Here is a 20,874-nt window from a genome sequence, read left to right as displayed (position 1 = left end):
GTCGGTCTGTCTCTCAACTTCTCCCATCCTTTAGCTTACTATTCTTCATCAACGCGTAAAATGAGATCGCCGCGGAGCTCGAGCCTATTTGGCGTCTCCGGAGCCTAGCAGGACCCTCTGAAAGACACCGCGGCACCGGGAATAATCCCCCGCGTCCAGCAAAGCTGCCCGGCTCGAACGCGAACCCTGGGACCCAGCGCGGGAGGCAGACCCGCAGCTGTCCGCTGGGCTGTGAACTCCAGGGCCGAGCGGAAGCTTCCCGCCCCGCCGCGATCTGCGCCGCGGCTCGCAGGGAAGTGGCTGCACACCGCCCTCGGGAAAGCAGGTAATTCGCCTTTTTCTCCCAAAGGCCCGATAAAAATTACCCCTCATCCCCCGCCTCCGTTCTGTGTGCAGCCGCAGTTTCAGTGCCGCGAGCTCGGTGCCTAACCCCTCCGCGGCGACGTCCTGGCCACTGCGATAGTGGAGGTGGCCAGCCTGACTGAGTCCCCTGTCCAAACGTCAGCCCTGCGCTGCTGCCTGTCTGGCGCAGAGCGGAGCGAGGAAGGGATTTAATTACCCCGCTCGGCAGCTCAGAAAATCGCCGCGCAGAGGGGCTTAGCAGGGCGGTTAAGGAGTGCTTGAGCCGGAGCCTCAGGAGACCCGAACCAGCCTCCTTGCCCGCAATCCGATTGTGGCGGAAAAAAGGGAAAAAGGAGTTCTGCCAGGTCCCTGCAACCCTTGGAGTTGCCTTCCTTGACAACGCAGGCAGGGGCCGGCTTGACTGAAGCCTCCACCTCGGTTGCAGGTCCTGCGTAGGATGCGGGACTGCTGCATTCTCTGGCGGAAACGAACCCGCCTGGGACAGAGAAATGCAGCGCCAGGTAGCAGGAGGTCCAGCTGGCCAATAAAGGGGACCTGCCCTCGTGAATGTCTGTGTAAGCCAGACAGACCGACGGACACCAACCGGGCCCCTCCCCACTAGACCGGAGACACCATCCTCCCACTTCGGGCCCCAAACAAACTCCTGGGGAGGGTCTAGGCAGCCCCCAAAATCTGCTGGGATCTTGAGGCGCTGTTCCAGGCCTGTTGAGTGCAGATTTACTCGTTTATGGCCTTGAACTTTGGGGTCCCCAGATACCTTCAGAAGGACACATTCCCTTTTTCAGTATTTTGTTCGTTCGGGGAGCACAGTTAGAAATGACGGCGCTGCCTTTGATCACATTAAGAAGCTGTCACTTTCCTTACTTGGGAACAAGATTTCCCCGAGGACTGGAGATAATCAGCCAGGAAACAGAATTTTCTAAGGACCCTTTTCAAGTGGCCGGAGAACTCACAGCGGCGATCGTCACCGTTTGAGTGGGTGCTTCTGCCCGGGAGCTGGGGAGGCAGCAGATCTGGTGCCCGGTTCTAGAGTGCTTCGCCTGCCTCTCCTAAGTTGCTGGTCTCAGGCGGGACGCAGAGCCGGCCAGGTCTCCCGGGCCGTGCAGCTCTCCCACCTGAGCCCTTTGTTTAAACTTAGCTCATCCGAGGCGGCCCCTTTGGGAAGATAAGTTTGCCCTCCCTTTGTAACCTAATTCTTCTCGCCTTTTCCTTATGGGCAGCTAATTGGCCCGCGGTGTGGGGCTGGGAATGGGGTGTCAAGAAAACCCATTTGCTAAGGGACTACCTTCTATAGAGAAATTTAATTCGCAACCCAGCGGTCTCCCAGCCCCAAATTAGCAATAAACATTAGGGGTACAGAGAGAAAGTGGGGTGTCTTAGCAGATGGGTGCAGAAGTTCCCTTAAAGACGAGTCATTAGATCTCAGGCCAGCAGTCATACCTCCAGAGGGGGTGCCCAAGGGGGGACTACGGCTATACTGGCCCCTCCTGCTCTTTGGGGTTCAATTCCAGCCCCCCAAATCAGAAGGCTCCCTCATTCAGCCTCAGTGCAGGTTCTCCCACCCCATTCCTGTTCTGCCTTTTTGGGAATCCTAGAGTTTGTGGCCCCCACGTCCTAGGTGTCACAGCACCCTGGACCCAGGCGCCTCCGAGCTTCTGTATTGCTTCTGACCCCTACATTCAAGCTTGGCAGCCTCCCCACGAGGCCCTGCTGAGACCCTCAGACAATCCGGCCGCCCTTCCTCCTCCACAAACAGCCACGGTTTGCTCGGAGCGGCCGGGGCCGGCGGCCTGACAACTGGTAAATCCTTTTCGTTAGAGGCAATTTGTCTGCAATTTGTTAACCCGGCTGGGAAACGCTCTCCAGACGCCTGAGCTGCCGCACCGGCCCTACCTGGTTCTTGAATCCTGCCTGCTCATAAACGAATCCCAGCACGGGGTGCCTGCGTAGACCTGGAGCTCACCACCAGATGTTCCCGACCTCGGAAGAGGAGGCTTTTTCCAAAACAACGAATTTCCTTCCTTGTTTTCCGGTAAAGGAGCGGCCGCCACACACGGGGGCCCTGAACGCGGGGCCTTTCCCCTCGTGGTTGGAGCAACCCAGAGTTCAAGCCTGGCCGCCACCGAATAATTTTAAATGCCCCGTTTTCAGACAGATCCAGAACGTCGTCTACGCCTATCGGCGGCAGATCCTCAAGCCCCCGGCGGCCCCATTCTTATTGAAATCCTACTAAACGGATTCCAACTCCGGCTTCGGACGGGGGGAGACTTCCAGACCCGGCACTCTCCCCCACCCGCACCCCAGTCACACAGGATAAAGGGCTGCGGGGCGAAGCGCGCGGGGGCGCAAGCAGGAGCGAGCCGGGTTAAGCCGCGAAAAGCCGGCGCACGGGACCATCCGGCAGGTGCAGCCGCCGCTCGGCGGCCCTGCTCGGACGCATTTGCCGCGGCGGCCTGGGGGTTGGGGGCGGCCGAGACAAAGGCCCCACTTCGGGAGCCGGGAGGCGGGGGTACTTTGCGAGGCTCTGGGAATGCCAAGGACTCTTGGCCTGTGGCTCCGAGAAATGGGAAGACTAGAGGCCCCAGGCGGGCCTGCTGTCCCCAAGTCCCCAAATACTCCCTCTCGTTCAAGTCCCTATAACCAGGGTTTCCGGTGTCTCTCAGGGCCAAGGAGAGCCTCAAAAGTAGAGGCCACAGGGCAAACGGACCAAGCGATTCGGTGCCCGGCTGGCCGGGCTGGGAGCGGGAAGGGCCCGGCCCAGGCGGGTGGAAGTGGAAGGAACTCACCGAGCGAGGCGCGGTGGGCGGCGCCCCCGGGCGGACGTGGTCGGAGCGGAGCTGTGAGCAGGGAGAGGTGCCGGCGGGCAGGCTCGCGGAACCTGGGCGCGGGGTGGCGGCGCTCACCAACAGAGCCTGGGCGGCGGGCCGATCGGCCGCATGGTGCTCAGCGGACGGCTTTTGTCCGCCTGGTGGGCGACGGGGCCCGGCTAGGGTGCAGGTGGCGGCAGGCAAGAGACAGACTTGAGCAGCGAGCACCGCGGCGCTGGCCTCGCTACCTTCCTCGCGCTTACGCTGCTTCTCTTCCTCCACCGGCCGCAACGCGGCTTTTTATTTCGACATCACTTTGCGGGGGGGGGGGCACAGGGGGTGGCGACGGGGGCGGGAGCGCCGCAGGGGGCAGGAGGGTGCCCGGGGCTCTGCACCCGGTCTACCAGGTCCAGCCGCCAGGCCGGCCGAGGGCCGCTAGGCACTCAGGGCGCGCACATCCTGTGCATCCACACTCCAGGCTTCTCCCGCCCTCTCCGGAGCGCACACGCGCGCCCCTGACCTCAGGGATGCTCGCTCAGAAAGCCTGGGACACGTCTTTACTGAGACTCTCCCCGGGGACCCTCAGGAGCTGTAGGCACACGCAGTCACTCACAATGGCACACAGACGCCCGCTCCTCTGTCTTCAATCCACTTCCAGGAGTGCTCGCACCGACATGCACACGTTTGTGCACATGTGCACGCAGCTGTGGCCCTGAGGACATTCTCAGACGGCTTGGATCACACCGACACACAAGGCCACACACTCAGATGCAGCTCGGCATACTCGGGACGCCCTCACAGCCAGACTGGTTTAGCTAAGTGCAGAGGCACAGCTCCTCTCCCTGTCCCACCCCCACTCCAGTTCCTAACTCTGGGGGACCCAGAGCACTTTAGAAGTCCACCGTCTGGCGTCCCCCTGGCCTATTTCCCGGGGGTAGACTCTCACACAGGGGAAAGCAAGGAAGGGTGCAGACGGCTTGTTCACAGAAGTGGGGGGCGGGAGGTGGGGAGAAGGTGAGCGTGGGAGTCTTCATCCCCAGAAGGCCCCCGAGTTTGTGGGCAAAGAGAGTCCAATCCTTGTGTTGCCAGAGTTCTTACTACGGGATTCAGCCGGCCAATGTCTCCCCCCACCCCTATGATTCCCATTCAGTCAGACCAGGGAGAGTGAAAGTGGCCTGGGGACCTTGAACCTAGAGAGAAAGTCCTTGGCCTTGGAAGGACTGGGAAATGTGTGCTCCTGTGCCCAGGTGTGCCCCCAGAGGAGTGTGTCTGTCCCCTGATCTTTGAGACACCTGTGTCTATAGGTCTTTCTCCAAATCTGGTGGTGACTATTGCATTGTATGTGTGTTCTATGCATGTGGCCCAAAGTCTACATCCTGTGTGCCCAGGTGTGTCTGCATGCATTTATGATCACATCAGGAGTGTCTGCAAAACTGGGTATATTAGTATGTCCATTTCTTCTTGTCGGTTCCTGAGAGTTTATGTATTGGGCAGTAGGTCACAATTTGGCTATTTCAGAGCATGACCCTGGAAGTTGGCACAAGAGAGTGTGTCTGTGGAAATGTTTGTGTGTCCTTTTGGCTCTGTGTCTGAGGGGTCGTGTCAGAGACTCATGTAATGAGGGGGTGGGGATTTCCAAGTGTTTGCCTGAAAATTAGAGTGTGTCCCTGTGTTTGTAGCAGTGTGTGTGCGGCATGTCTATGAATTGGTGTGTTTTGGAGTGTGTGTATGTGCATATATCTAGGCATGTGTTACTGTGTGTCTTTTTGTTGTTGTTGTTTGTAAGACAGGGTCTTGATCTGTTATCCAAACTGAAGTGCAGTGGTTCCATCACCGCTCACTGCAGCCTCAACCTCCCAGGCTCAAGACATCCTCCCACCTAAGCCTCTTGAGTAGCTGGGGCCACAGGCATATGCCACCATGCCTGGCTAATTTTTTTATTTTTATTTTTGTAGAAACACAGTCTCACTATGCTGTCCAGACAGGCCTCAAACTCCTGGACTCTAGCAATCCTCCCACCTCGTCCTCCCAAAGTCCTGGGATAATAGGTGTGCATCACTGCGCCTGGCCTGTGTGTGTCTTTAATAGTTTATGCCTGGGTATCTGCATGTGTCCTTGAACTGGTGTATGTGTAGGTATGTGTGTGTAAGGTGTGTTGCATGTGTCTGGATATCCATGTATAATTCTGCAACTGATGGCTGTGGGGTGTGTTTATTTGTGTATCTGAACATTCATTTGGCTGTGTGCATGCCCAAATGTCTTTAACATAGGGTATCAGTGTGTATCGTTGTATCTTTGAACTGCTGGTGGGGAGGAGATATATACAAGCATGTCTGCATGTCTATGTACAGCTCCATGTATGAATTGATGTGTGTTGGGGTGGGCATTTGTGTCACCTATCTGGGTTGTGGGCAACTGTACATATGACTATGTCTTTTAAATGCATGTTTCCCTGGCCAGCGCTGCCCTATTCTGTGGACTGTGGAGGTGTGTGTCCTGGGTGATGCAGGGGGAGGGGGTGCATCCTCCAGGATCACCCACCATCCAGACCTTCCTTAACCAGCAGGGCAGGCCGCCAGTGGAGCTCCAGGGTACCATTTGCTGGGCACTTTCTGTCTGTCTGTGGGAGGGGAGATGAGCTGATAAGCCTTATCTGCTGTCGCCAGCGCCATGCTGAATAACTGCTCTAATGAGGTGTCCTCGTTGGGACCACCAGATCCCAAGGCCCCGGGCCTCACAGGGGAGGGGCATGGGCAAGCTAGTCTGAAGCACAAGAGCAGGGCCTGGGTGCCTACCGAGCCTTTTCTAGTTCTGTCTTGTTTCCTTGGAAAGAGGGTTCCAGGCCTTCCACCTCCCCACCTCACCTGCCTTTTGCCTACTGGGCAGGGCTGGACTGGCCAGACCAGAGCTGGCTGGAGCCTTCCAGTCTCTGGTCTGCAGCCAGGTTCATAGCCTTGAGAGGCAGAAGGTATGAGGCCTAGAGGTGTGGGGCCCTCTGGGTGGGGTGGATGGAGAGAAATGGAAATCCAGTGACAGAAAGATCCAGAGAGACAAGGAGTGGGGAAAGAGATGGGAGGCCCAAGGACAGATTTTTAAAAACAATAAGGAAGAGGCACTGGTTGGGACAGGGCTAGGGGTTGGGGACACTCAGGGACAGAAACAACTAAAAAGTGACAGAAAGAGTCAGAAAGATGGGAATAAAAGCAGAGAAGGTGATAACCAGAGAGATATAGAGATATGAGAGATAAGAAAGGCTGGAGAGATAAGAGAAAAATAGATGGGAAGAGAACCCCAAAGAGGCTCAAAGAGCCACTGTGAGATGGGGGACAGAGGTGAGAAGGGCCGCGGAGAAGAGTGGGGACACAAAGGAAAGATGGGCTGGATGGGACGAACCGACTGAGATGGAAAGGCAGACAGGGCTCAGCCGCCAGGCTCGAAACGCCGGGCGCGGGGCAAGGCCCGGCTGGGCAAGAGCTGCGGGCCGCCGACACGGCGGGGCACTGAGGCGCGGGCGGTGGCGGCGGGCAGGGGGCTCCGCACGGGGCTGCGCCGCTGTCCGGGGTAATTTTTCATCTCGGCCGGCTAATCTTTGTTCCCGGCGAAGATAATGAATAGCCAATCGTTATCTGCCCGGCTCCCGGAGGCTGCCCGAGAATGGGGTTGTACAGGGCTGGGAATTGTTTCCAAAGTGCCGCGGAATAAATGGTGTTCCTTATCTCTGCCTTCCAGATTATCGGAGCCCTTTCAGAGAGCGCACAACAAATGCGCCCGCCATCGAATGCATCATTTACCACCGCAGATCCGCGCGCTGATGGGCAGGCAGATAGCCGTCCGCTGGGGGCACGCGGGCGCCCCGTGCCCGCACCACCCGCCTGCCTTCCAGGGCCACGGAGTGTGTGCCCCTGTGTGCCCGGCGTGTTTGGGTGGACACGTGGGTGTGCCAGTGCATGCGAGTGTGCAGGTGTGTGAAGCAAGTGTGCCACAAAAAAGTGCACATGTGCGAGTCCATTCATGCACATGCATGGAGGTCGTGTGTGTGCTGAGTGCCCAAAGGTAACCGATGAGGCGGTTGCAGGGTGCACAGGAGGCGGTGTTGCACTGAGCATGTGAGCCCAGGGTGGCTGGACACGTGGCGGAGGAATGGGAGTGCAAGCCCGCGTGTCCGAGTGCAGAGGATGAGCGTCCTGCGAGTGCCTCACTGTGTCTGCCCTGGAGGTGGCTGTTTAGGGGGGCACGCCAGAGGCCACTAGGGTTGATGTGTGGTGTGCATGCAGGTGCCCACCCTGCGTTGTGTTTCAGGGCACACAAGCTTCCTGTGCCTCCTGGGGGAAAGCGTGCAGGTGTCAGTGCTCCCTCTGGGCGTGAACTTGTGGTGTGCTCGGGTCTGCGTGAGGCTGCGTGTCCTGCTGTATCTCTGCCCAGGTGTGCCCAGGTGAGCTGCATGAGGGGCACGGGGGAACGGCAGTAGTTGGGGCCTGTCCGTATGCCAGCGTGAGTAGACTCTGGGCTGGGGAGGCGACAGGGAATGGTGTGAGCGAGTGTGACAGACGCCAGAGTGGCGAGGTGGAACGTGCTGTGTCACAGGAGACAGGAGACTTTTGGGGCGAAAACGGAGTGTGCGAGTGTAGGAGGAGGGGCCGTCCGCGGAATTTGGGGACACCCGGGGCTCCGAGCCCCAGAGCCTCCCCGCCGGAGCTCTGCAGCTGGGACAAGGAAGCCCGAACCCGCCGCCTGAGGTCCCCGCGCCGTGAGTGACACGCGCCGCCGACAAAGGCTGTATTTTTCCAGGCTTGCGCCCCGCCCGCGCGCGCGCGATGGTCCCCATGGCGACGCAGATAGCGCCGCAGCCATTTTCCCTATCTCCCCGGAGTCTATTATACTGCGGGATTAGCTCATCTCCAGGCAGGTCAAACCCAAAGTCACACAACCTGCGACGCGAGCCCCACCCCCGCCCCCCGGGCCGCCCCTCCCCCGCCCCGGCCCCGGCCCCGGCCCCGGCCCGGGTCTGGGCTCCCGCCCGGCGACCCCCGGCCGCTGTCCAAGCGCAGGCGCAGAGCGCCACCTGCCGGCCGCGGGTGTCTCGGGTGGAGTCCGAGGAGCCGGCTCCCGTGCAGAAGAGGTTGGGTGACGGTCTCTACCTTCAGAAGGCGGGCTTTCCGGGAGCAGGGGCTTTGCTTGTCACTGCTGTTCCCCAGGACAAGGCTGACACACAGTAGGTGCTCCATAAGTGTTTGTTGAAAGGATGGGTGGATGGATGGGCAGGAAACTATAGACGGGGTGGGCGGGGGGGGGGGGCAAGCTGCAAAGGCTACAGTTAAGTTGGCAGCAAGAAATCGTTTCTGAGAATGTATCCCACTGAATTTAGAATAAAAGCCAAAAAGCCAAACTCTTAGAACCTATGTAGTGGCCCTTACTGACCTCTCAGACCTCATTTCCTTCTTCTTCACTGCATCCGCAGTGGCTGTCTTCCTGTTCCAGAGCGTTCCATCTCAGGCCCTTTGAGGATACTGTTCCCGCAGCCCCGAGTGCATTCCGCCTTTACTCAAGTGTCACCCTCCGAGAGCCAGGTCGCTCCCTTGTGCCCCGCTCTTCTCTGTGAATTTCTTTTTTTCTTTTTCTTTTTATTTTGAGACAGTCTTGCTCTGTTGCCAGGCGCCAGGCTGGAGTTCAGTGGCGCGATCTCAGCTCACTGCAACCTCCGCCTCCCGGGTTCAAGCAATTCTTCTGCCTCAGCCTCCCGAGTAGCTGGGATGGGTACACGCCACCAAGCTCAGCTAATTTTTGTATTTTTTTTAGTAGAGATGGGGTTTCACCATGTTGGCCAGGATGTTCTCTATCTCTTGACCTTGTGATCCACCTGCCTTGACCTCCCAAAGTGCTGGGATTACAGACATGAGCCACGGCACCAGGCCCTGTGCATTTCTTTCGTAGTGCTTAACACAGTCTGAAATCGCCTCGCCCCTGTGTGCGTGCTGTCTGGCTCTCCCTCTAGTGTGCCAGGCTTCTTGTGGGGGTGGAGGCTCTGTTTTGCTTGTGGCTACAGCTCAGCAACTGGAATCATATCTGACAATTGATTGGCATCAGTCGCAACTCTGGGAATGAGGGAATGAGGATAGAGGGGCCTGGACGGCCTTCATCATTGTCATTTCTCTCTATCACTACGGGAGCTCCTTTTTCCCCTCCATGACTTTTTGCAAGTCATTCAGCAGCCAGCCACTCCAGCCCCACTGACCTGCCCCCATCCCAGAGGGGCCTGGGATGGAGGGATAGAACCACTGAGGCCCCTCCACATCCCTGCACCCGCCGTGCCCATGAGGGCAGAGAACACTTCTCACCTGGCTCTCAGGAGCTGTGGCCTCTCTAGGGAGGGCTGGCCTGCCAGCGAGACTTCACTCATAATACAAGATAATTATACCGGAGTTGTCATGAGGCGGTGATGATTAATTGCTGTGCGTGGGGCATGGATCAACAGCAAGATATAGAGAGCAAAGAGAAGGCCACACTCCAACTGGGCTTCCAGGTGTGAGCTTGCCCTGCCCATCTCTGCCCTAGAAGGAGCTCAGCAGGCATCAGGCCAAGCTTCACCTGCCCAGGCAGGCTTGGGACAAACCCTGGGAGGGGGCCTTGGCCAGGAGCTCTGAGAATTAGCTTCACTTCCCTCAGAAATGGCCCAATTCCTTCTTGGAAGAGGAGCTGTATGACAGCTCAGGCCAGGGGGTCAGGACTCCCCCATCTCCTCCTCGCACACCCACATACATACCCCTACCAGCTGGGTGGCTGGATGAAAGTCATTGTTCTGCTCTGAGCCTCAGGGTCTGCCTCTGCCCACCTCCCTCCAGGATGACTGGGAGAATTATGTGTGAGCATGCATTTAAAAAGAGTTGTGTTTTGTAAACCCAGGCTTTGCAAATTGGCAGCCCAAGTCTCAGGGGCCTGTGCAGTGACTGATCATCATTGCTAGCATTTCGAAGTAGAAAGATGTCATGTAAAGAGCGTCATTTCCAGCTTCTCTTGAAAAGTTGTAAGATGAGCCACCCTGGGACTGTATTCCTGAATGGCAACGTAAGGGCAGAGTCTTGCAGCATCACCGCTTATGATAGTGTGCACCAGGGTTCCCACCCACTGGCTGCAGGCCCTCGGGTAGGGGATGTGCCCCTCATGGAAACACCAGTTACTGTGGCTGTGTTGGTTTTGGCTTTCCTTCTCTGTAGCCTTCCAATATCTTTCTCCCTCCGGGTACTGTAAACCACTTAGTCATTAACTAGTTAATAAATTAGTCTTATCAGCACTTTTAAATAATGTGCTAGGCCACACTGTGGTGGACCCCAGATGGATAGCAGCAAACCAAACAGCCATGGGACCTTCCCTCAGGGAGCAATCATTCCAGTGGAGGAGTCAGATATGACTCACCACATAGATGGAAAATTCTCCACAAATGATGAGACTGCTGAACATAGATGGGCTGCTGCATCTATAGATGCATCTATAGAACATAGAGTCCAGGCTTACTTGCAGAGATCTACGCTAGGCCAGGCCCTGTGCTAGGCAGCAGAGGACATGGAATAAAATTGAATATGGTCACTGTGTGCAGGTAACTCATGGTGTGGTAGAGGAGCAGCCCGGTCAACAGGTTCTGTTAATTCCAGCCTGTAAGAAATGAAACCACAGGGTGAATTTTGGAAGAGAGGCTCTTAAACTAATCTGGAAGCATAATATATAAAAAGTACCTATAAATCAATAAAAAAAATACAATAGAAAAAAATGAGCAAAGCATATGAACAGAAAATTCAATGAAAAGAAAATAGAAATGGCTCGTAAATGAATGAAAACATACTCTCACTCAGAGAAATGAAAATTTAACACATGTCAAGATACTTGGGGTGAAGGAAGTGTTTTAAAATTAGACTGTGGTGATGGTTATAACTCTGTACATTTACTAAAACTTATTGAAGTGTATGCTTAAAACAAATGAACTTTATAGCATGTCAGTTATATCACAATAAGGCTGTTTTAAAAATAAAAACACTTTGAGATACCATTTTATACCTGTTGGTTTTAGCAAATGTCAAAACACTGGATAACGCATCATGTTCCTAAGGGCATGGGGGAGATGGCCTGGGGCAAGTGTCCACTGATGCACTCTCAGGTTGGGATGAGCAACAGGACGCTGTGAAACTTACAAATATATTTACCCTTTGAGCTGGGAATTCCACTCATAGGACTTAATCTGATAGATATGCTTTACATCTATAAAATTTATCAGGAAATTCACTGCAGCCTCATAGATTATGGCAAAAGTTTGGAAACAAAAGATGTTTGTCTGCAGATGAAATGCTATACCACTGTTGAAAAAAAAAAAGAGAGAGAGAGAAAAGAAAGAGTGAGAAAAAGGAAAGAGTAGCTCGTTGCATACCGATACGGCATAATCCCAAGATAGAATTCTTGTGAAAATAAACATGCAGTACATGATGTGTTACCACTTCATTAAGAACTGGGTAAGGAGAGAAAATATATACATTCACTTACATATTTACAGAATTTCTCTGGATGGAAAACAAAAGAAGTTGTTAACAATGGTTGACATCTACCTGTGTTTGGGACCTGGGTTTGGGTGGCTGGGGACAGGGATGGGAGAAAGATTTTCATGGTACCTTTTGATTCCTGTTGAAATTACATAGACAGGTGATAGGTAGAGCTAGAGAGCTATACACCTGCACACATACATGCCCACATGTATATATACCCTATATAGGAAAACGAGATTAAAATGCAAAATGTGAACTTTTTGACTACAAAATAAAGATGGAAAAAAAGTTTTCCAAGAAGAAAAGTCGGGGGGAAATTCTAGCCACTGACTAAAACATAAAGAAACAAGAATTCTCTTGCCTTATTGCCAGGAATGTAAATAGTTCCAACTATTTTGCAGAGTAATTTAGCTGTTTCTGCCAAAGCTGAAGATTGGAATGCCACATGGCCCAGCCAGTCCTCTTCCAGGGATATGAGAAGCCCTCACACATGAGCAAGAAGGAGGTGTGTCCAAAGACATTCATGGAGCCCTATTTGTTAAAAGAGAAAAAAAGAAAGAAATTAAGAAATACCCAGCCTGGACAACATAGGAAGACCCTATCGCTACTAAAAATAAAAAGTTTAAAAACTAGCCGGGCATGGTGATGCACACCTGTGGTCCCAGCTACTTGGTAGGCTGAGGTGGGAGGATCACTTGAGCTCAGAATATTGAAGCTGCAATGAGCTGTGATCGTGTCACTGTATTCCAGCCTGGGAATGACAGAGAGTGAGACCCTGTCTCAAAAGAAAGGAAGAGAAGAGAAGGAAAACAGAAACCAACTTTGGACTCAGCTGATGGCCCATCCTGAGCGTACCAGATAACAGATGCTGGGACCTTCTTCAGGTGAATGCCACACAATATTTTCTTTGCAGACGTCCATGCTGATGTTCACAGGGCACACCGCGTTTCAGCTGAAGAAAGAACTGGCAGGATTTTCATCAAGAAAGAGCACTATCGTTTATGAAAATGAAGCATATAAAGTAAAAGTTTGGAAACAGAAATGAATTAAATCTTCGGACGGATTTTAAAATAAGATTTAAAAAAGAGCAAGACGTGCCATGTTCTTGGACAGGGAAACTTAATACCAGAAAAATGTCAATTTTCCCATTTTTCCCATAGAAATGTAATGTAATTCAAATTACATTACCAACAGGATAATTTTTTAAAAACTGGATAAAATGATCTCAAAGATTATATGGCAGAATAAATGCCCAAGAATTCCAGGGAAGGCTGGAAAAAAACTGCTCTAGGGGTTTTGCTTTCCTGGAAACAAGAACATACTACAAAGTCACTGTAATCAGATCAATATGGCAGTGGTAGAGGACTAGACAATGGAAAGGAATGGAGAATACAAAAATAGATTTCAGGATATATGAGAAGGAGATATATGACAAAGGTAGTATTTTGATCTGGTGGGAGAAGGGCAGATTGTGAAGTAAGTGGAGCCAGCTACAACTGAATATCCATCTGGAATAAAATAAAATTGTACTCCTCTTAGAGATCCAAATCAACTTCAGACAGATTAAAGTTTTGAATGTAAAAAATATAAATGACTAACAGTCCTGCAAAAAATCTTGGAGATGACCTGTGCCATCTGGAGAGTGGGAAAAACACGTGCAAAGGTCAGGGGGTGGAGTGGCCCAGCATGTTCTGGAAAATGTAGGGCCCCCGAGGCTGGGATGACAGTGGAGACATGGGTGTGTGAGAGCACAGGAGTGGGGCTCATGGGCCAGGAACACCCAGAGAGGGGCTGGTGCTCTGCCACAGGCCCGCGCCCCAAAGCGCGGTCATTCCCAGCACCATCTTCACAGGTTTCTGCCCAAGTCTTTCTGCTGCATCTCTTCCTCCCTGATTCCTTAATCATTTTTTGAAAATCAGTTCATGTCTTTATAAACCAAATGATTTCCAAAAGGCAAGTTTATATTACTGCCAAAATCAAGGGCCAGTGAGCTAGTTAGGTAATTTTCTGAATCACATGGAAATAAATGCATGGACCATTAAGAAGGAACCAGTGTCTGCCATTAGCTACCTCGGTGTGCTGGCCTCAATGTGCATTTTTGGAAATTGCCCTGCCACCTTGTGGGCAGGAGGGACTGGATGGGTAGGGACTCGGAGTGAGCATGAAGGTGACCAGAAGGTCCATTCCCTAGAAGGTGGGGAGGTGGAAGCCAGGGTCCAGGCCTTGGGCCCTGCCCACCCCCTTCTCACATACCGGCCTCTCGTCCGACGTTCCAGAACCTGACCACTTCCCGCCTCAACGAGCAGCAGGCCTGGTCCAAGCAGCCAGCCTGGTCCAATCGGTTGGGGTCTCTCTCCTGGACTATTGGAATAGCCTCCTTGCTGGAAGTTCCCAGCTTCCCCACAGTCTGTTCAGAGCACAGTGGCCAGCAGGGGCCTGTGAAAATATAAGACAGGCCAGGCATGGTGGCTCACACCTGTAGTTCCAGCACTTCAAGAGGCTGAGGCGGGTGGATTGCTTGAGCCCAGGAGTTCCAGACCAGCCTAGGCAACACGGCTAAACCCCATCTCTACAGAAGATACAAAAGTTAGCCAGGCGTGGTGGCACACGCCTGTAATCCCAGCTACTTGGGAGGCTGAGGCGGGAGGATCACCTGAACCCAGAAGTCATGGCTTCTGTGAGGTGTGATTGCGTCATTGCCCTCCATCCTGGGCAACAGAGTGAGCTCCTGTCTCAAAAAAAACAAAAACAGAAACAAAAAAAGACGTAAGTCAAACCTGTCCTGTCTGCTCCACACCCTCCCGCAGCACCCGGGCCCCTCGCAGCCTCTTTGTCATTCCCTTTGCTTGCTCCACTCCTGCTCCACTGGCTTCCTTCTTGTTTCTCAAACAGCTGGCACGTGTCCACCCCAGGACATTTGCACTAGCTGTCCTTGTGCCCAGATACCCATGGGCTGAGACATGGCTCCCTCACACTTTGGGCCTGGTTGCCTTCCTAGACTACCTTCTGATGAGCTGGGTGTGACAACTGGGGCATAGGTGGGTTCCGGAAGCCCTGCAACCTGGGGTCAGCAGGCAGGCCTGAGAGGCCGGTCTCCAGGCTTTGCAGCTCCTGGCAAGAGGCCCCAGAGCTCTTGCCCTTCTAGAGATGGTGGCCCCACATTCAAAGCCCAGAACGTGGGCCATCTGGAGCCAAGGTCTGGGATGTTAGAGGAGAGGAACTGGGGACTCCATGTAAGGACCACAGGTCAGCCTGGGCCTGTCCAAACCACCTGCATGGGACATGGCAGGGGCCCAACACTGGGCGCCCAGCGGGTCACTGTAGCAGCATCCATGTGTCCATATTCAGGTCGCTGCACCCAGATTTTCCCTCCAGGGACCACCCCTTCCCACTCTTAGTCCAAGGTGGTCCATGTGAAGTGCCTACCCCTGGCTCAGCCAATCAGAGTCATTCTGGCTGATTCATTCTGGGCACATGACTCAGGAGGATCCATGGAGAGTCCAGCCTGGAAAGTTGGCAAGAATCCTCGACGACTGCCCTCCTGCTGGGGTCACAGGGCAGATCGTGTGGCACTGGGAGCTGTGGGTAGCCATCTTTACCTCTACTCTCAGGAGAGTATGCCTGAGAGTGAGGCCAGCACAGAAGAGCAGAGCTGAGAGAGACTGGCTCTCAGTCCCACTGCCGAAAGCCAGCTAGAGCCCTGGCCTTTTCAGTGACATGAGCCAATGACAACTCCCAGTTCTCTCCCTCTGGTCAGTCTGAGGTGGGCTTTGTGCCTCTTACAACTGAAAGAGTCCTGGTAGTCACAGGCATGGCTGATTAAAGATGGCCACCAGGTCTTTGTTACTCCCTCATGCTAGGGGCCTTGAGTGTGGGTGTGCTCTGAGGTGACTCGACCAGGAGGGTACGGTAGCAGTGACACTGCAGTTTCTAGCCCAGGCCGGAAGAGATGATTAACGCCCACTCCTTGCTTCTTGAAAGCCTCTCCTTGGGAGTCCTGGGCTGCTATGTTAAAAATCCAACTGCCCTGAGGCCACCATGATGTGAGGAGGCTAGAGCCAGGTGGAGAGGCCACCGGTGGCGAAAGACCTGCCCTACCAGTTCCCACCATCCCAGCCCCCAGCCATCTGAGTCATCCCCACTGAGGACACAGCTATCACAGAGCAGATACAAGCTATTCCTGCAAGTCCCATCCAGATTCTTGACCCATAGTTTGTGGGATATAATAATAATGAACTATTTGAGGCCACTGAGTTTTGGGGCTATTTTTAAAGCAGCAATAGATAGATGGAATGAGCAGAGAGCCACATATACCTATTGGATTGGGAAGCAAGATAGAGGTGGGGCTGCCAACATACGCCAGATTGACTCACTTCCTTGGGAGTTCTTATGGCCATGAGTCCAGGATGCATGGGTAGGATAGTGGAACAGAAAGGGTCTTGACAGCAGATGGCCTTGAATCTGCTCGTTAGTACTGTGTTGCTAGGATGAGATTCAGCTGCACATAACAAGGAGATAGAATTTTTTTCTTCTGTCATGTGACAATTCACAGGTAGACAATCCAGGGCTACTGTATCACTCCCTGGTGTCAGAGAGCAAGATTGGCCTTCATTGCCTCACATTCCAAGATGGCTGCTACAGCATCACCATTGTATCTAGATTCCAGGCAGCAGGAAGGAGGAAGTGAATAAAAGAACAAAAGGTGCACATCGGCTGTCTCTTAAGGAAGTCTCCTGAAAGCTGACACATCCACTTGGATCCCATTGGCTAGAGCACAGTCACATGACCACATCTAGCGGTAAAGGAGACTGGGCAATGTAGTCTTGCTCTGAGAAACCATGTGCTCAGCTAAACCTCTACAGAGGAAGAAAATAGCTTTTGGAAGATACCTGACAGTCTCTGCCACAAGTATCTATGCCAAGAGTTTTTGTAATGACTGGCGCAATTTTGAAGAGCTTTTGTTTTGAATCCCTGCTGCCTGCCAGCTCCCACAAAGCTAACTACAAAAGACATAATCAGAGCTTTTGTGAAGGACATAGCAGATGGGCTGACACATAGTAGGTACTCAATAAACAAGGCATCCTTCTTTGCTCTTCTTGCTGCACACCTTGCTGCTCTCCTCAATAGCATTTCTCTGCCCCCACCCTCCAACGGTGAGCTCCCTCCCCAGGAGAACACCCTGATTCATTTTCTTCACATCATTTACCATAACTATTTGTTTCTTAATTTACTCATCATTCATCTCCCTCCACTGTAATATACACAACACAAAGAGAGTGAGAGTATCTCTAGGGTCCCACCAGGGAAATAGAAGTCACTTGAAAAGTGTAAAGCTTAATTTAAAAGTTAAAATTCAGGGACATGATTGTGCAGGTGATAGAATTGCTAAGAACAGGGAACAGTGAGGCAGTAATTCTGGAAATTTGGAGCAAGAAGCTATTACCTCCCCAGGGCTGGAGGGGCAACAGGAGATGGCATTACCAGAGCCCAGGGCCTAGGTGATGCAGGGAGGTTCAGCAGGCCTGTCCAGTAGGAGCTGGAGCTGTAGGAAAGACAGAGCCATACCAGAGATGACACCTGAGATGGAGAGGAAGTCGGAGAATAACCTGGTTCCTCCTCTGTTCCCTCCAAAGCCTCTCATTGGCTGAATCCAGCAGGAATCCAGCCGGCCTCCCTCCCTGAAGGGTGGCACAGAGCCCAGGGATGGGATAGCAAGAGCTGAGGACAAACTAGCCCAGGGTGGCACTGGTGACTTCATCTGCCTTGTCCTCTGCATCTGGAGCTTCAAAGGCACAGCCTGGCACACAGTAGAACCCCAATAAACAGTGGACGAATAGATTTGGGTTCTCAACTCAGCACCTACAGAAGCTGTTTACAGTCCACAAAACAACTCTCATGCCCGTGAGGGCGCCTAGGTGACAGACCTACAGAGGAGGCATGTTATGGCCACAGCATTGTGCTTGGCCAGGATCCGAGAGGCTAATTGGAGGATTTAGTCCAAGTTACTGCATCCCCTGTCCAGTGGAGCCTGGCCTCCCTCTCAGCCTCCATCAGAGCCCAGAATCCTCCATGATGAGCTCCTATTACGTCAGGGCAGAGGGTGGGCATGCCATAGCCAGGGAGACAAAGGACAGAGACAGAGAGATGGGAAGAGAGAAACAGCCGCACAGCCAGGGCTGGGGCTCTGCCTGCCATTGCCTTCTATGCGCTCTGTGGCAAAACCAGTGCAAAGCACATAGACGCTACACAGAGGGCTTCCAACCACTGGCAAATTAAGAGGAAGCATAGTCCTGTGGCCTGGCAAATGCATGGGGATGGCTTCATCCACATCCTGAGGGAAGAAATTGAATCAATTGACAGGTCCAAATGTGAGCAGACAGGTCGGGCAGCAGGAGCTCTGGCATGCCACTGGTGGAGTGCTTTTTGGAAAGTGCACTTTGTAAGAGAATTTGGCAACACCAATAAGGAGATGTGTACAGGTCAGCTCAGCAGTTCCCTGCACAGGTAAAGTCTCAGCAGCATCCATTGATATAAACACAACCACAGTAACACCTGTGAGCTACCCAGGTTCATTCATAGGAGAAAGGATAAATGAACCATGTCACACCCACACAATGGAATACTTGACAGCAATGACAATGAGCAACAGTGTCATGCACCAACACAGATGCACCTCCCAGCAATACTGCGAGAAAAAAACAAGTCGAAGAACGCATATGTATGAGGCCATTCAAATAACCCTTCTGGATTTCACTCCTGGGGACATCAAAGACCCATTAGAGTTTCCAAGCTGTGTTCAAATGTGACCTCCTTGACTAACGGGACATGACCATTAAATGCAATGTGGGGTCCTGAACTAGATCCTAGAGCAGTACAGAAATAGCTATAAAGGACATTCTTGGGACAACTGATGACGTTTAGATATGGATTGTGGGGTTCCATCAAAGTATCATATCAATGCAGATTGTCCTGGCTCTGATAAGCACATGTGTTTACATAAGAGAATGTCCTTGTTTTTAGGAAAGAAACACTGAAATATGCAATAGTAGAGAGGCATCTTGTCAACACCATGCTCTCAGATAGTTCGGGAGCAATACACATGTTTCTCTGTATGTATTAATATAGAGAGAATGGTTCAGCCAGTAGGGCAAGTTGTGAGCAATTGATGAATCTAGGTAAAGGGTATATGGGAAATTGCATCAAAATTAAAATTTAAAAAATGGGGGGGGAAACCCAGTTCTTCTATAAAAATAGTCTCAAGCCTCTCCCTCCAGCACAACCTGTCCCCACATGTGGGGCATCCAGCACCTCTGCTCTGGCTCTTGTCTCTCTGGGTCTTAGTCCCACTTAGCATCCCACACCCAAAGATCATATGTTTTCACAGATGTGTATCCTTAAGACTAAACACACTTGAGGCATTCACGTGACTATACATATTTATAGAAAAAGAAAAGTCTTGGGCTCACAAAACTGAACACTCCAGGGTGGACTGCCTCAGGTGGCTTTAGTCAGTGTGCAGACAATGCCCAGATGAACACACAGGCTTCTCTTACCGCCATGGTGGTGCCATCCTCCCACAGACTCTGCCCTAGTGGCTGCAAGATGGTGGCAGCAGCTCTAATTCCTTCACCCTTTTGTGGCCAAGTCCAGTGGGAAGAATGTGAGGTCTTCTTCCAAAAGCTTCTGCTGGGTCATATGTCATCCCTGAACCAGCCTCTGGGGCCAGGAGGGTGACATGGTCAGACTAGCCGGGCCTGAGCCCCAAGTCCAACCTCTTCACAAAGCACAGCCGGCCGGGGCAGGGCAGTGCCCCCAGTGGAAAATAGAGATGTAATTTCAGAAGGATGGAAATGGATGCTAGGTGGCAAAACCACAGAAACCCACCCCAGCTGTGCTCTTGCCTATCTAACATCCATGCACATGCTTCTTCCACTGCTCATTCTGGGGCGGTGTGCCAGGCAGAACCACAGCTCCCCACAGTGCCACCCTCATCCTTGGAAACTGTCACTGCCCATGAATTTGTTACCTCACATAGCAAAAGAGACTTTACAGATGTAATTAAGGCAGCTAATCAGTTGATCTTAAAATAGGAAGAATGTCTTGGATCATCCACATGGGCTCAGTGGATCACTCAAGCCCTTAAAAGCAGAGAACTTTCCATGGCTGGTGGCAGAGGCAGAAAGGACATTGGAAAGAGACAGCATAGGGGAAAGAGTGATTTAAAGCTTGGGAAGGAAGGATTGAAAGCCCAGTTGCTGCTTTGAAAACAAAGGAAGCCTCGGGGCTCGTGGCAAAGAAATGGAGACCCCAGGCCTGCAATCATAAGTGACTGAGTTCTGCCTATCTTCCTAATGAGCAGGAAAGAGCCCAGCCTGTCAACACCTCGACTTTGCTCTTGTGAGACTCGGAGCAGAATATACAGTTGAGGCACCCTCTGCCCAGACTTTCAGTGCACAGAACTGCAAAGCTAAATGGTTGTTGCTTTAAGCTGCTCAGTTGGTGGCACTTTGATATGGCAGCAGTGGCAAATGAATACTGGAGGTAACCCTGTCTCTCCCAGTGACAGGCCCACTCCAGGAGCTGGGCCTCAGGCACCCAGTGTGACAGTCTAGGCTCAAGGCTCTTCTCACTCCCAACATCACCTGTGCAGAGAAAGAAGGAAAAGTGCCACGTCAACTCCCAAGTGGGGAAAAGGAGGATAGGAGACCCCTAGCCTGCAGCACATCCAAAGCCCTGCTAGAAAAATACTGGGAAACTTTAGACATTGAACTACCACATACATGACCCAAGATTGCAACTCCTGGGTATCTATCCAAGGCAAATGAAAACACATGTTCCCAGAAAAATTTGCACACTATGTTCATAGCAGCATTATTTATAATAACTGAGAATTGGGAACAGCCCAAATGTCCATCAGCTGATGAACAGATAAACAAAATGTGGTATATCCATACAATGGAATATTATATTGCCCTATAAAGGAATGAAGAAGCCAGACACAAAAGGGTTTGTGTGATTCAATTTATATGGAATGTTTGTAGCAGAGACAGAAAGCAGATAGTAGTTGCTAGGTGCTGTGGAGAAGGAGGAATGGCGTTTCTTGGGGGGGCAGTGAAAATGTTCTAAACTTAGATGTGATGATGGCTGTGGAACTGTGTGAATAAACTCAAAAGCATGAA

The 20,874-nt window shown here is 52.3% G+C and overlaps 2 protein-coding genes across 9 annotated transcripts in view; one reads left to right on the top strand and one right to left on the bottom strand.

Annotated features, from left to right (window-relative positions):
- GATA2 (GATA binding protein 2) overlaps positions 1-3,447 on the bottom strand; it is a 13,702-nt gene extending 10,255 nt beyond the window's left edge. Inside the window, exon 1 of the mRNA XM_008982257.5 lies at positions 3,150-3,447. The gene's annotated coding sequence lies outside the window, so the exon portion shown is untranslated. The remainder of the gene's footprint in view (positions 1-3,149) is intronic.
- LOC118147698 (uncharacterized) overlaps positions 1-20,874 on the top strand; it is a 21,355-nt gene extending 481 nt beyond the window's left edge. For 2 of the 8 annotated variants that reach the window (XR_004734164.3, XR_004734161.3), the window contains exons 2-3: positions 35-325; positions 6,900-20,874. Coding sequence is in view for 5 of the 8 variants with exons in the window: in XM_078351802.1 (XP_078207928.1) it covers positions 2,894-3,886 (993 nt within the window). In the remaining 3 variants the exon portion in view is untranslated. Of the gene's footprint in view, positions 1-34 lie in introns of those variants that run through there. The other 6 variants (XR_004734165.3, XM_078351802.1, XM_078351805.1 and 3 more) reach the window with 6 other exon arrangements.

The sequence above is a fragment of the Callithrix jacchus genome, chromosome 15, assembly GCF_049354715.1.
Source record: "Callithrix jacchus isolate 240 chromosome 15, calJac240_pri, whole genome shotgun sequence".
NCBI lineage: Eukaryota > Metazoa > Chordata > Mammalia > Primates > Cebidae > Callithrix > Callithrix jacchus.
The sequence above is the reverse complement of the archived record's forward strand: the minus strand, read 5'-3'. Positions and strand labels throughout refer to the sequence as shown.